The sequence below is a fragment of the Pocillopora damicornis genome, chromosome 10 (genome assembly GCF_964200805.1).
Source record: "Pocillopora damicornis chromosome 10, jaPocDami1.2, whole genome shotgun sequence".
NCBI lineage: Eukaryota > Metazoa > Cnidaria > Anthozoa > Scleractinia > Pocilloporidae > Pocillopora > Pocillopora damicornis.
The window spans coordinates 12,483,425-12,498,742 of record NC_142679.1 but is presented as its reverse complement, the minus strand read 5'-3'; the positions used below and the strand labels follow the sequence as shown (position 1 = coordinate 12,498,742).

The 15,318-nt window shown below is 36.1% G+C and overlaps 1 protein-coding gene and 1 long non-coding RNA gene across 9 annotated transcripts in view; one reads left to right on the top strand and one right to left on the bottom strand.

Annotated features, from left to right (window-relative positions):
* Nucleotides 1–985: 985 nt before the first annotated feature.
* On the bottom strand, nt 986–7,578 carry LOC113675842 (uncharacterized). Its single transcript, XR_003446649.2, has 3 exons — nt 7,140–7,578; nt 6,441–6,662; nt 986–2,905 (listed from the first exon to the last, which is right to left on the bottom strand). It is a non-coding gene; the product is annotated as an uncharacterized LOC113675842 (long non-coding RNA).
* Nucleotides 3,063–15,318, top strand: part of LOC113675841 (uncharacterized) — a 51,278-nt gene continuing 39,022 nt past the window's right edge. For 5 of the 8 annotated variants that reach the window (XM_089184299.1, XM_089184297.1, XM_089184298.1 and 2 more), the window contains exons 1-11: nt 3,063–3,225; nt 3,566–3,735; nt 4,168–4,229; nt 10,636–10,783; nt 11,332–11,379; nt 11,563–11,835; nt 12,498–12,709; nt 13,195–13,262; nt 14,061–14,085; nt 14,226–14,246; nt 14,790–14,885. In XM_089184299.1, the coding sequence (XP_089040425.1) occupies nt 3,708–3,735; nt 4,168–4,229; nt 10,636–10,783; nt 11,332–11,379; nt 11,563–11,835; nt 12,498–12,709; nt 13,195–13,262; nt 14,061–14,085; nt 14,226–14,246; nt 14,790–14,885 (981 nt within the window). In that variant the 5' untranslated portion in view covers nt 3,063–3,225; nt 3,566–3,707. Of the gene's footprint in view, nt 3,226–3,565; nt 3,736–4,167; nt 4,230–7,741; nt 7,892–10,635; nt 10,784–11,331; nt 11,380–11,562; nt 11,836–12,497; nt 12,710–13,194; nt 13,263–14,060; nt 14,086–14,225; nt 14,247–14,789; nt 14,886–15,318 lie in introns of those variants that run through there. The other 3 variants (XM_089184301.1, XM_089184300.1, XM_027192442.2) reach the window with 1 other exon arrangement.

The window sequence follows — 15,318 nt, the reverse complement described above, 5'->3', positions numbered from 1 at the left end:
AAAATATGCGTGGTGTCGCGTAAATGGACGTCACGAGACAAAATTTCAAATATCAAAATTTCCCGACACACTTTCGTTTGTCATTATTCCCGGAATGTTTTGGCGAAATTTGACAAAAATCGGTCAAATCTAAATACCCTATAAATTCGCTCAAAGTGGTTGTATTCCTCCCAAAATCTGATGCAAGATTTTAGCTCATAAAGGTTCGCAAACAACTCACGCCACGCCAGGAGATTATCTCGTCTCCTCTTGAAACCTCAAACCAATAGGACAACGGGACCTCCTGGCGTCAACGACTATGGATCAAGATTTCCCGGGAAAAGTAACCCATTGCTGACACCTTTTTTTATATCTCGATCGCTCAAAGAGCGTTGAGGAGGACGACACAATAATGAGCAAAGTTGCCAAAGGCAAAGGAAAACCACGGCAAAAATGGAAAAAACCGGGAACCGGGCTGAGGAGCAAGACAACGAATCGACATACACAAAGAAAGTTTTTTCCGTTCTTGACAGAATGGTACTCTTTCTTTCTTCTTTGGGCCTGTTTTTTTTTTCTCTTCTTTTTTCTTTTTTTTACCGGTGACTTTCTTCCGCTTTTGATTTTCCATGCGCAAAGATTTTTCCATAATCGAATTTTGCAATTTTTTTAAAGTGCGAGATGTAAACAAAATATGGAAATAACTTGAAAATTGAGCCCCAACATGGGCGTTTGCCGTGAAATTTGCCTCAGGGGATTCCCCCTACCTGAGTTATTACCTTTTATTTGAAAATACCTTTAAATAAATAACTCGCGTGCTTTTAAAGATTTGAGAGAATTTTTTATGGAAACGTCAGGTTGAATGTTTGAATTCAGTTCAGTCAAAAAAAGGTGGGAAATAACCATAAAAATAAAAAATATTGGCCGTAGACGAGGGAATCATCTTTTTCACAATATGGATATCACTCCTCTTTCCCCCAGCCATGCGATCAGAGAAAAGCAAATATCAACCAAGGGACACATATTGTTTAATTTAACATAAAATTCTCGGAGCTAATGTGTAGATACAAGAATATCTGGGTTACTTATTTCTGTTTACAGGCTTACGTAAAGTACACATTAATCAGACCAGTGGAGTCATTGCCACGCCAAATTACCCTAACAACTATCCCAACTTTATGGACTGTGCAGGCGATACAACTTCACCCTGCCATGCAAATCTTCTTGTATGCGACGAAATTGCCATGGAAGAAACAGAAGGTCGCCCGCACAAGTACACGAAGATACTGGAGGGCAATTCTCTCACCTTTACCGTCAAACAAAGATATTGCGGAGTTTTCAATCGATCTCTGACAGTCGAAACGGAAGTTTGAGCATACGAATCTTGTAAGACCAGGATAAAGAATTGAAAGGATTCCATTGTTGGTATTACATCCTCAGAGGTCAGTCAGCAGTATTCAACATTCACCATAACTATTATATCGCTAAATAACTAACCTAATTGCCATATTTTGATGATGCATAGTGGACGAAGAAAAGTACTACATGTTTACACCCTAAGTCACCTCTAAGAAAAAGAGGTGTCCAACGTGCTAAATTAAAGTTTAAAAACTATTTTCCGGATCAGGAATTCGACGTGGATTTAGCCTAAAAACGAGAGTATTAAAGAGGTAAAAGTATAAGGGAGGGTTATTTCCAGGAAATTCCTGTACGGGATCAATTTTTATGAGGTAAAGTCATTTTCTTGGTAATTGAACATTTCTTAGCAACATAATGGAAATATACTGATATCTAGCCGCAAACCGCAGTTTACGCAAAAACATCTGTCTCTAGCTATGTCAAATTCACGATCATAATGAGGAAAAGGTAACCAAACTCTACCTGTAAGGTAAGACCACCAAAATGAATAAGAAATGATCAACTGGCTTATTACAATGTTTGCTGAATGGCTTATGCTAATATATTATTTCCATTTATTTTCACGCTCAAATAAGTCAAAAATCACCTATAATGAAAATTCTTGCTAGATGCCAATATTGTCTTTTAAAAGTATCCTTTTCTTCAGAGGGAACCATCGACAGTACCTAAAAAGGGAGAGTCCCAGTCCCAGTGAGTGTTTAGTTTACTACAAGGGGGTGCTCAATCGAAGTACATTTTCGATTCACTAGAGTATAGACGTTCGGTTGATCATTTCGTTACGCCATGAATTTCGCCGTCAGGAAAAGTACTTCGGGCAGAATTTGAATGGAACAGTGACTCTGAAAAAGGCTTACCCCCTCCCAACACGCCCACAATCAAGAATTTTTGAGAACTTTTTTCCCATGGCTCGAAAAGCGTAGTATAAATTTGCTTTAACCCTCCACTGAAGGTGAAAAAAACCACATTTGTGTTTTACGGCGTTTTATTGAGCGGCTACGCATCATAACCCTTGGCGAGCATTCAACAGCCCATTACGTGCCTACAAATAGGTAGATCCGGAATTTTTAATACGTCACTTGAAAACCGACAAAGATGCTTGCCTTTTGAAGTACGTTAGCAAGCCGGATGGATCATAATATTTTGACATTTAAAGAATTCATAAAAAAATTGTAAGCTGGTTGTCATAATTGCCTTTGTGGTAAATTACCGTTACGCGAGAAAATCGTTCATAAAATATACTGTCTATCTTGCAAGGTTTCCAAAAGCATAAAATGACAGACAATAAAAAGAACATAAAATTAGTCTAAAAAAATATCATCTGTTGTGATTATGAACAGTAACAGATACACTTTCAAACGCAATTTGCTTGAAACAATTAGCAGGTTTAATTATCTTCAATTTCGGATAGAGCAGCAATAACTCTTTATCCTAAAGAACTACACTTCAACACCAAAAACGTTGCTGAGGAGGAGCAGCGTCAGAGAACTTGACCTAGTCTTGGGGTGCCCATCTGCAAAAAAAAAAACAAACGGACCAATTTTTATCAAATGAGCTAAGACAGTACATTTTTTTGTGGAAAAAAATGAGTGGTCCGAATGGTCAGCTCTCTGAGTAGAACTCTGGAAGAATCACTGTCAGGCCAATAAATATGATTAAAGGAGATCAAGAAACGGCATTATTTGATTGGTTATGCAAGACAAAAAGTTTCAAACAGATAAGAGCGGGAAAATGATCTATATTTGTAGGATGTATAGTACAACGGCAGTAGTTTGTTGACAACAATAGAACGCAGCGAGAAAGCAGAGCAGAAAGGGAGCAGTGTGTACCTCGGTAAATGAGTTCTTTCTTCTTTTCAACTATTCTAATCTCAGTAATTGGTCTATATTTGAACAAGTGGCAACAGAGTGTAAATTGATCATTGAATGCTTAGTTATGCTTTTTTGTTACTGACACGAAAAAGAAAAAATACAAAGGTATAACCGAATTTTCCATTTGAGTAAAATTTCCGATGACAGAGGTAAAACTCCTAAAATCTTTCGCCGTCAGGCCAGGATTTTCATTTTTACGTAAGGGATCCGTTACTTTCCTTCGAAAACAATGACAATACAATAGATGTATGTGAATCTCGTAAATCCAGTCACGCCAATTAACTCTGGTATTATTTCACCAGCCAATGGGAACGAGCGATTAAGCCGATAACTTATGAATCCGCGTCACTTCATTTCCGATTGCTCTTTTGGGTATAGAAGACAAGGTTGCAAAATATTTGAGCTTCTTTTGGTCGGCTGCGAATACCACAACCAACGGGAAAGATGTCTTCGGCTTTAGACAGCTCGAGCGGTAAGTCCTGATCTGTTACTGAAGCAGTCGAGGATTTGACACGGGAGGTGAAAAACCCGAAAGTCGGACAACACGACTGTAACTCTTGCTTGTTTGCATGCTAAACATGAGTGACCCCGAAGACACGTTCTGACTTTTTTAAAAGGCAGTTTACAGATAAACAATTTATTGCTCTGAGAATCGTTATCTATTGACCCTACAGATAAATGCAGTCACGAAATCGCTGAGTACTTAATTTTAATCATTTAGCACCGTTCTATCGAGTCATCCACGAGCATTGCATACCCGAGAAGTAATCAGCGCAACGATGTACTTTAGTTAGAAATTGATCTCAATAACCTCGGCATACACAGTGTTTAGATTCAAGGCCTTATTTCATTGACGAAGTTCAAGTTCTATAACTTACGGAAATATTTCTTTGTTTCGAAATAGAAACTGGTCGCAGAAGGAGATATCGCGATCGGGTTGCGGACCAAGAAACGTCAGAGGAAATGGTAAATTGGAATATTTTACTAAAAATATGCATATTAATGAATGCCTCGTTGTTGCCATAAAAAACCTTACTCTTGCAAACGAAAGTTCACCTCGATTCTTCCTTGCCACATTTAACTCTTAAATATGTTTTCTAAACAACGACTATCTAGTTTAATCACCTATCTTTAACTACGGTTGGTGTTGAAACGAATGAATAAATGTGCATTCTTTAGGTGTGTCATGGCTCAGTCGACACGGAAAGCAAATCAATAGAAATTTTATTGTGTTTCAGGATTTTTTGTTTCTTTTCGATGACTTTTATTCGTTTGCATAGCAAGATTTCTTTCCTTATCGATGAGTTTTGCACGCAAGTAGGTTTGGTTTTTAGCATTCATTAAAAATAACAATTATCGTTCTTCAGATTTTATCGCGGTCAATGGCGCAAGGTAATTCGATACAATTGTCACGACCTCAATCGAATGATTAACCACGGCTGACAAACTTTGAAGTCAGACGAACGATACCGTTTTGTCTAGTTCTGTTTTTTTCCTTAACTGTCTGACTGGAGATGGAATCTTTGTTTAAGTATAAATCTTCAAAAGTTCTTTATGAAACTTATGGATCTCAACACATACATGTTTATGGTGTAAGAAATTTGTAGAGTTCCTTGCTACATTTACGCATAAACACTGTAGACCAACTCAATTTTCCTTTCGTAGGAAATGTCCCTTCAACTCCATTTTACATGTTTCTCTCCTCAGAAACCTGTTAGGTTACTGCACTAGGAAAAGTAATAAATCTTTAAACTCAGTGAAAATCCACAGTGGACAGAATGAATTGACTTAGGGCAAGTGTCTTGAGTTTAATAGGAGAGAGTTTACAAAGAAATACATAGATTTGAAGACTAAGAACAGTATCCTCTTCATAGTATATGATCACTGTTGCTGTTACCACTGTGATTGTCTGATACACTATAATTCGATATCAGAATGTGTTGAGGTTTGATATTGACTTGCACATGTACATCAACATGATGTTCTAGCTAAAATAGTTCTATGAGGCAATTTTGGAAAAATGCTGCACCTGCAGTTCTAAGATTGCATATTACACACCAATATTTTATGTTCTCATCCAAACTCCTAAATTAAACAGCAAATTTCAAAGGCTAGATGCATTTTTTGACAACAAAATATCCTATGCACTTGATCTATTGGTCAGTTTTAATATTTCATGAATGTTTGAGAATTCGGTATCAGAGCATGTGTTGTGATTTTTTATTCACTCGCTAAAATTGCCCAATAAAGAACCCTACAAAAAATTAATGCTGCAACTGCAGCCTCAAAATTGCAGATACTTCACCTGTATTTTTTGCTCTTTTTCAAACCACTGAACTGAACTGTAAATTGTAAGTTCTTTGAGAAATATGCTAGATACAATTTCCTCTACATTGGATATGTATACTGTAAGTCAGGTGTAATATTTCAGGGATTTCAAAGTTACAACCTTAAGGAAAATCAAAGAAAACACTTAAATTCTTTTGAAATCATTGTGAAATTCAGTTTCTTTGCAATTTTATATAATTATATACATGTATAGATCAATGTTAGTATCTGGGCAACTAGGCACCTACCCTTCCCCCAACCCAACATTAACCCTTACTTGCTTTCAGTTGATTGTTGTTGGGGCAGGGAGGGATAGGGATGCAATTGCTTTCATACTGACACTAATCCATAATTATTTTCATGCCAATGAGTGAACCTACATCGATACATTGGTTTACTCTGATACATTTATATACAAGATAGTGCACAGTGTTTATTTTTCTTTTAGAGTCTAGATTTTTTGGAGCATTCTCTCTTTAACATTACATGTATACAGTTGTCTGTACTGCCACAGTGTTGAAAAGAAAAAATCAATATTCACATTGCTTTAGGTGTTACATGGGGTCATGCATGCTTCACTTCCTGTTAATTATTTTTTCTGTTTCAATTTATTAATAAAGTAGAAGGTTATTCTATCATTTACTCATGATAAAATCATTCTTGTAACTGTATAGAGTGGGAACAATATATAGAAAGTTAAATCATCTGTAAAAAGAAGCAGAATGTAGACCACAGCTGTGACATGGTTTCAAAAGAGGTGTTTATGTTACTGCAGAAACTTCTAGACAGTTAGGGAATGCTTCATATGATGTTCTAACTGGTGTGTAAAAAATAGTAAGAATTACTAACCTTTAACCATTCTTAGTGATTTTCTTTTGTTAAGTGGTCCTTTTCTCATAGTTCAATTTGAATTAAGCAGGCATCAGCAACAGATGCAGTGTTCCATCTCTTCTTTCTTCCTGCTCTAGGTTCCTTCCATTGTCATTAGGGAAAATCTTAATCTCCTTTTCAATTTAGTGGGGAATCTTGTTGTTCTTGTCAGGCAGTTTGCTAAGTTTGTTAAGAACCTTCCTGGAGGACAGTAATGAAATAACATTTTTCCATGTGTTCCAAGTGAATTACCCTTGTGAAATGCTGATAAATTAGGTACCTACATTTTTTTAGACACTTTCACTGATATCATGATGTAACCATCTTGTGCTATCACCTCATTGATTTCTAACCAAAAAACACTCTTACTATGTAGTTTAGATATCTCCAAGAAACAACATAACTTGCACTGTTCACTGTACTTTCAATGCTACCAGAAGAACCTGCTTGTAATCTCATCTAGAGAGTTACATTTGCCTAACATCATCTCCTTCTATCTAGGCAATCTGTTTGTTTAGCTTGCTGTAAAATGTATTTTTTGTAGAATCTGTATCAAACAGAACTGAAAATGCAGCATGAAATTACCACCCTCACTATATCTCAGAGATTCAGGCAATAGAACTTACAGATCACCCTAAATGTGTTGTAAAATAAACTGATAAGATAGAAATTACTTACATGTTGCATGTACATTGTACAGAATTTTCCTATTTGGGTAGAACTGAAAATCTTAGAATCTCTGCTTTCTACATGTATGTGATGGAATGTGCTTGGTTGACCTGTCTTCATGTCTTCAGTTGCCACTCTACCCTTGTGTGATACTTGACAGTGAAGCAATCTAAGCCTAATGCATATATTTACATCATAGATAAGCTGGTGGGCTCATGGTGTTGCAATTTGATCCTCCCTCATTCTGTTCAACATTTTGTCATTTTGCACTTGATTTAGAGAATTCTAATTGTGCCTTTGCTCTGTGCCTGAAGTTGACTGGTTACATGAGATAGTTTTAATGCTTATTTGCTGCCCAATTCAGTCTAGTAAGTTGGGAAAGCTGAGATGTGATGTAAAATGTCAATTAATGGATTTGATGTTTGTGTTGGCCTGTGACAGTAAGATCAATGGGAACAAAGGGCAATTGACTCTGCATGTTGAACAAATAAACTAAGGTTGTTTTGTTGTGGGGACCTGGGGCTGATGCAACCAGAGATAGAAAATAATGAATTTATAAGCCAGATTGTAAGCATTCCAAAGACAAGCAAATCAATACATTAGCAGACGCCTTGGCTGCTGATCTGTGCTGCTGTCCAAAAGCTCCACAACCTCTGCACTCCACATCACTGACAAAATCAAAGAACTCTCTTGCCTAGTCAAGATCTGCATCTTGCGTGTTGTTAGTCCAGTAATTTTAAATTTCAAAAAGTGAAATGGAGGTATGCTAACAGTATTTTTCAGTGTGATTCATATGAGACAGTGTTCATGTTGTTGAGCAACTTGAATGTTATGGATGGCTGGGTCACTCCCTTGAAGTGATCTGTTTTCTAACTCCATTCCATATTTCCTCGAGAGTGTAATTGTGTGAGATAAACTAATGCTATGACTTCTTTACATAAAGATATTATGTTCAGGAGCAATGTTACTGAACTTAAAATTGTCAAGTCATCCTGTTCTTGTTTGACATGCGAGCTCACTGAGCTTCATTTATGTAAATTATGTTGTTTACTAAAGGATAATCTGTAGTTGAGCCCATGATCATTTGAAACATGCAATAGAGATATATCCTAAGGTATATCTTTCTCAGTATTTGGCTGTGTTTGTGATTTCTCTGTCATGATGGATTTCCTAGCCAGAAATGTTTTTCATATTAGAGAATGGAGCAGTCTGTAATTTGTCAGTTGTGTTACAAGAGGTCTCTTTGGTGAATTAGCATAAATCTGCTTAACTGAGGCAATCTGTTATAGAAGCAAGATTTCTTTGGTAGTTTGGCTGTGCTCTTAGTGTTTATATCTCTAACAATATCCATGTCCAGCCAATTGTGACATTGTCATGTCACCATAGCTAAAATTGAAGCCAAGTGAAAAAGGATTAGCAACTGTTGGATGCCAACCCACAAAAAAAATTAGCATTTTCCTCACAGCAGAGTCCCATTATGGATTATTTCCAAGCATGTTTGATCAGCAATGGTTCATGAGTTTTAATCTGCTCCCTTTGTGTAAGACCTTAGAAAGCATATCAGCTCTTGCTGCTTTCATTACAGGGTATTCTAAGAAAAAAATACATGAAACTACTATTCTTTTATTTTTTGAATAGCTTCATAGCTTCTGAAACTCTCTCATTTCTGTTTGTGTCTGTGTTAATTTGAAGTTTATTCGAGGTGGTCTTGGTAAAAAAAAGTATTTTAAAATGTTGACTAACCCATGCACAGTTTTTCAGAGCAAACATATTTGAATTAACAATAACTACTAGCCTTTAAACTTTTATCTATATTTGGTCATAGTATTTGATTCGCTGGCTTTTAACATATTCATCTATGCAATGATTCAACTGAAAGGTCAAGCTGCTCAGTGACCCCACCCAATTCTATAGTACATTTCTGAGATATTTTCCTGGAGGTCTGTTCGCTGTCTACCATATTTTAACCATAAAATCTTTTAGATGAAATGTTAACACTTATTAAATGTATTCTTCACTAAAGTATTCTAACAGCAATCAAATAACTACAATCAATATAGAGCAGACAAGAGTATAAACCACACAAAGAGACCAGGCACTTTGATCATAGTGTGACAAAGCTGTTCTCTATTTATATGCTAGGTGGGCAGCTTTTAATGTTGATAGATCTAAGGTTGTTGAGCTGTTGACAAGAAAACCATGAACACTTCATTTATTTGTTCTTTTACTGTTGTGAATAAATTCAATGTTGTGAAGGACAACTGAAAATTTGTTTGATTTTGTGAATGTATGTTTAAGAATTTGGAAACATAACACAGATATTCTGAGTGCCATATAACTAATTTACATTTTTTGCTACACTGTACTTCTGTACCGAAAATTTGCACAGAGCCTTATTGCAAACTTGAAGTTTATCACTCATTCCATGTAATATTCTATTGTCTATAATTCTGTGTAATTGTGCTTCTAAGGAACGAGAGCATTTACCTGCTGTTTAGTAACTTATTTTTGACATAGGAAGTTCATAGCCATTTACACATTTTGACCTCAGTTGCTGTTTTGTTTGTTTCTTTTTAATGTGAAAAATTTACTTTGAGCCTCTTTATTTAGGTCAGGCTTGTTAATAAGTTTTCAGAGGAATTTCTCTTTTATTAATATGTATATTATATCAATTCTGTTTGTGTCACAAAACATGCACTGTATATTGTGAAAAGCAAAGGGGAGAAATCTAAACCCACCCTCAGTATTTCAGTGTGGTACTAATTAACAAACATGTCCAATTTTCATGTACATGTGTCGATAGAATTTTATGGAATCATGATAATGTTGATTATTTAACACCCTGTGTACAGAAACACAGATGAATGTAGTGTTCATTTATTTTAATAATGTTCTTTTAATAATGTTCTGAAGTGCTAGTGACATTTTATGAGAACAGTCTTGTTGTAGATCATAAATTTAGGAAACTGACAGTCTTCCTTTGTATGAACTAGTCCTCCTGTTATAACTTTTGTCCAAGTCTTGTGATGTGATGTAATAAACTCTGTTGATTCAGAGAGCCCATTCAGTGATGAGGCTGGTATCAAGAGAGGCCTTGATGTGGAATCTAATGATCACTGTCTTAAAATAAAAATTACTAATTAAAAACATTTCGACCATTTTCATGCAGTCCTTTTAGCAATAAATTTAAAAATGGAAGTTATGTAAACTTGAATCAAAATCAAAAAATTACTGCTGCCTTTACCTGTTTACAGTCGTGGTAATTGTAATGTAACACAATGATTTAAGGGACAATAAAAAGGATGGGCAATTAGACAAAAATGAAATCTTGATTTAAAAAAGTAATTTAGTTGTGTGCCGGTTGTTTTTCATGACCACAATTTTAAGAAACTGGCACTTCACAAACTTCTAATAACACATGTCAGAAGTTACTGTGTTTTGGAAACTCTTGGCTGGTATTTTTTGACTTTGTCTAAAGTTGTGTACGTTTTAAATTTTATCATAGGACGAGGCAGCCAAGCGAAGGGAACAAAGGAGGAAAGAGCGTGAAGCACGGCGTGCTGAAAGGGATGCAGAAGATGCAGCTGATGAGGAAAGGAGAAAGAAGGAGAGAGAAGAGCGACGCAAGAAGAGAGACGGTGGAGGTGGAAGAGGTGTGTGCATACTATTCCTCCAAAGATCTGACTACTTAGTTGAGGTTCTCATTCACAAGTTTTCTTTTTTATTGTCAAGACTGATAAAATTATGTAAAAATAAACCAATTTACTATGAAATCTTTTATTAAGCCAGACATTATCTGCATTATTATCACTCCTCTATTTGATATAGGATATTATACACTGAAAGCAATACTAGACTCTAAGTGATATGCTAGTACATGTACTAGCACTTTGCTTATATAGAATAATTGATGGTTCATATATTATGTTTTAAATGGACTCAACACTGCCCTGTAGGTATTGTGGTGAACAAATTGTTTTCATATCTGAGGACATTCATCACTTTGCAGGTTCATTAAGAACCAACAAAATCCCGAGCTCCCGGCTGGTTAACATAGTTGGTAGAGCACTGCAGATGTTATGGGTTCAGTTCCTGTACAGGCCTAAAATTTTTTCATATTTTTTTCACATGTAAGTAGTGTTCATTACTGTGATGATCACTCCCATCTTCAATTTATGTGTAATGTTTTTGTTTCTTGCAGATGAACCTGCTGAAGAAAGTGCATCAGCACGCCGCCGCCGCGAGAGAGGTTGGCCAGTCTTAATTATTGCTTTGTTCCATTGAGAGTAGTCTCGCTTTATTTGTTTCATGATTCAACTTTTCCTTTTGTTGGTCAACACCATTTATAATCTTAAAAGTTCATTTTCATTCTAATCACACTCCTTGACATGAGAGATGGCTTAATTGAAACCTCCCATTTTTTTTCTGTTAGAGGAGGAAGAGAAGAGAAAGGCTGAGGAGGAAGCAGCAGAGAAAAGGCGCAAAGAAGAAGAAAGGCAAAGAGAGGAGGAAAGGCGAAAACAGGAGGAAAGGCGAAGACGTGAAGAAGAAGAGGAAGAGGAGAGGAGGAGAATGGAAGAAGAGAAAAACCGACTCAATCAAGATCATGTTGATGGAGATGAACAGGATGAAGAAGAGGAAGAGGAAGAGGAGGAAGATGAAGAAGAAGAAACAATCATTGACCGACTGAATCCCCAGAAAAAGCGTAAGTGTGAAATTCATGCATTAAGTATTGTGCAGTATGCACTGTATGAAGATAATGGTCACCCTTATCCAGGAAGGGTAAACTACATTATATCATGCATCTTTTGAAGACAAATCATATTGGGCCAATCAAATTCTGAGCATATAAAAAAACCAAAACGAATCTCTTACAGTAGTTTATTGATGCTGATATGAAAGAGATTTTGCTCTCAGTCAAATGCCAATTTCAAAATGTCTGGTCCTTAATACTTGAGGATTTTTTCGGCTGTCATAGTAGAGATTGGAAATTTAATCGCAGCATTCAATTACTTAAAGAAACGGCTAAAAATAGTACATTTGACTGTGGTTTCAGCAGCTGCTCCTCGCTGTCTCTGGCACATGAATATACAAGTACATGTATTTGCTGCTGTATGTATTATCTGGTAATCAAACGTGATTCAAATACCTGCAGCTACATGTACATGTATGATGAGGTACATACCTTTGTGCATTTAATTGTACTAGCATTTTTAGTGCCAGAAGTGAAATTTCTTCAGTGTAGTAAAAGGATATAAAAGTCTTCCATTAATTGCACAATTTGGTATAAGTAACCCAGAGAATGAAATTTGCTTGTGAAGAGAATACAGATATTCTTACATAAAAATGTGACCTTACTTTCAACAGAGGCAATTCTTGAGGGACTGGCTAATGAACTGCGCCGCATTGTTGAAGAGCGGGAAGCTAAGAATGAACCTGCTAGCAAAGAAGAACTAGATGCACTTGACCTTAAACTGCGCTCCCTTCGAACACAACTCCGAAAGGCTGAGGAGAATTCTAATGCTCTTGCCAAACAAAAGAGAGAATTAGAAGAAAAAATGAAGAAAAACACTAATGATGTAAGTTTATTTTTTTTACCTTGAAAAAAAACAATCTGCTACATTTGACCTTTCATTAAAAGTCATTGATTCACTGCTTTTCAAATTGGATCATAAGGGGATCTGTATATCTATCTGGTCATTGTGTAAAGGGGTTTGGGGGATGTGATATCATCTCTTTTTTTGTGGAATCTAATGTGTCCCATTTGCTAGCCAAAAATAAGCCGCCCATGAAACAAAGGATGATGTGATGAAAGTAACATCAGAAATTGCAGGTGTTTTTTAGCTTGCATCAATCATATCATGTGACTAACAGTTTTATTTTTAATTCCAAATGTGCAGACATTTAGTTATGCCCAATTCACCATCTGTTTAGTTCTTAATAGCTATTTCTCATACCTACAGTGTGTTTTTGTGCAGAATTTGTTTCTGATAGTTATCTACGATAAGTTTGGCTACAAGGCAATTTAGTACGACTTATGCAGCTTCATTTTGTTACGTTTTAGATCAATAGGCTTCGTACGGAGGTGAAGAAAACAGAAGATGAAAATAATCTCTTAATTAAAGAGGGAAAGTAAGTCATTATTTTTCAATATCACATTTGCAGTGGGATGCACTTGATACTCCAAGAAGTTCAAAATTGTGAAGTGTAGTCTTAACCATATAACTCCCAGAAGTGATTAACACATAACTTCTCCCCATGATATCCATACATTATCTAGTAAAAAGTTAATGAGATTACTTAGACTTATCAGGTTGAAGTTGTCATCTTGATCTAACACCACATTCCCGTAACTAATTTACAAGGAAATGTGTAGCAGTTAGTGGGGAGAATTAACAATCAGATCTTGGGAGTTGAAGGGTTAAATGTATATAAGTTTAATATCTCTGAGGGTGTGGTAAAGGTGAATGAAACAGAAATTCTCCTTGTGTCATAAGTACAATATCAACCAGACAAGTGATGTAAGTTTTGAAAGATATCAATAAGGTGACTATTCGTTGATCCAAAACAAAAATTCTCCCAACTCATACTACCAGGTATAAGAATTGTATAGCAGACAGTAAGGAGAATTACTAATAAGATCTTTGGAATGAAAGGGTTAATTCGCCGTCAAATATTGAAGTTTTTCCTTGAGAAATTCCAAATCTGCGTTTTCGCGCAGACATGGATACGTTGCGTCATCTGTCACGTGAGTTTTTTCATTGGCGGGAAATTTGCACCGCCTGCGCTCCAAGTGCAGTCTCTTTTTTTTTTTTTTTTTTTTTTTTTTTGGGGGGGGGGAGCCCTGAGTGATCTTTGTAAAACACAAAAACGAGAACATAATCTGAATGTTATTTAAAAATAACTCCTTATCTGTTTTGTTTTCTTCAGGAAGGTGGCACCGCAAAGAACAGCTGTAAGTAACAGTTACCATTTACAAGAGCTTGCCGTTTGTATTTGAATTAATGATCCAGTGATCCACACATTGTTGTATTTGTTGGTTCGTATCAAATCAAAATTTATCTATTTCTTTCTCTTTGCATTTCACCCAAACAGAAGAAGACTCTTCCACCAAAGGTGCGTTTAGTATGTTTTAACCAGTTGGCATTAACAAAAAACCTCTGTAAATCTCACGCGCCAATTCATTAGGGGTCTGAGGACGAGTTTCGAAGGAGCTGTTAGTTCGAGTACAGAATCTGTGAGCAGCTTAACCATAGTAAAGCAAAGAAAAATGATAAAAACTACAGAAAAGAGTGAAAAAAAAGGAAATTCTTAAAAAAAAATGCTTGAAAAAAAACGGGATATCACACAGCTTATTAAATTTCACCGAGAATGAGATCGCAGAGTATGACGGGAAGGAAGAGAGTAACACTGTCGATTATACAACAGGTTACCTGTTCTCTGATTGGTTTTACCTTTTATGGCTAAGTATAAAATATATTTCGCAGTACTATTTTTCAAAATGGCCACCGGGTGATTTATTTAAGTCGTTGACAAAGAAAAATTGAAGTAAATTGATTGTAATCTTATGTTCAGTAAAGCGTGTAGAATTGTCCTGCAATATTCGCGTCGCCTTTAGCGAATAATTTTTAAAAGTATATACCATGATTTTTCCAACAGAAAGGAAACTTTGTAAACGTGGTGCGTAAAGCTCAAGCTGCGGCGTGGGAAGAGAAGTTCATGGCCATGAAGGCCAAGCAAAAGGAGTCTAATAAGGTAATTTTCTCTTGCCAACTATTTTCAGTGTTCTATTGGGTGAAGCAAATATAACTTTCATGAACGTGAGTTCCTTAGGCTTGCTTAGTATAAGATAATTTTTCATGCGATGGTGATATGGCGTTCGAAGGATTTTCCCAGGTCAACCGTCTTGTTGCTTATTCATTTCTTGTATATAGAAATAGAAATGCAGAATTCTTTCGAGGGTTTTCTTGTGGGTTCTGAAACGAACTTATCAGTCTTCTCTGTTTCAATTTCATCGCCTGGTTTATGGGATTGGTTACTAAAACTTACGCCGCAAAATTTCAGTGGTTATGCTACATCTCGAGTAGCGAGGCGAACTAACTGAATTTTACCCATTAATTTCGGGGATGATATTTCGAATGGAAGCTGTCGTTTTCAGCAGGATCGAAATACTACACCAACATCGATG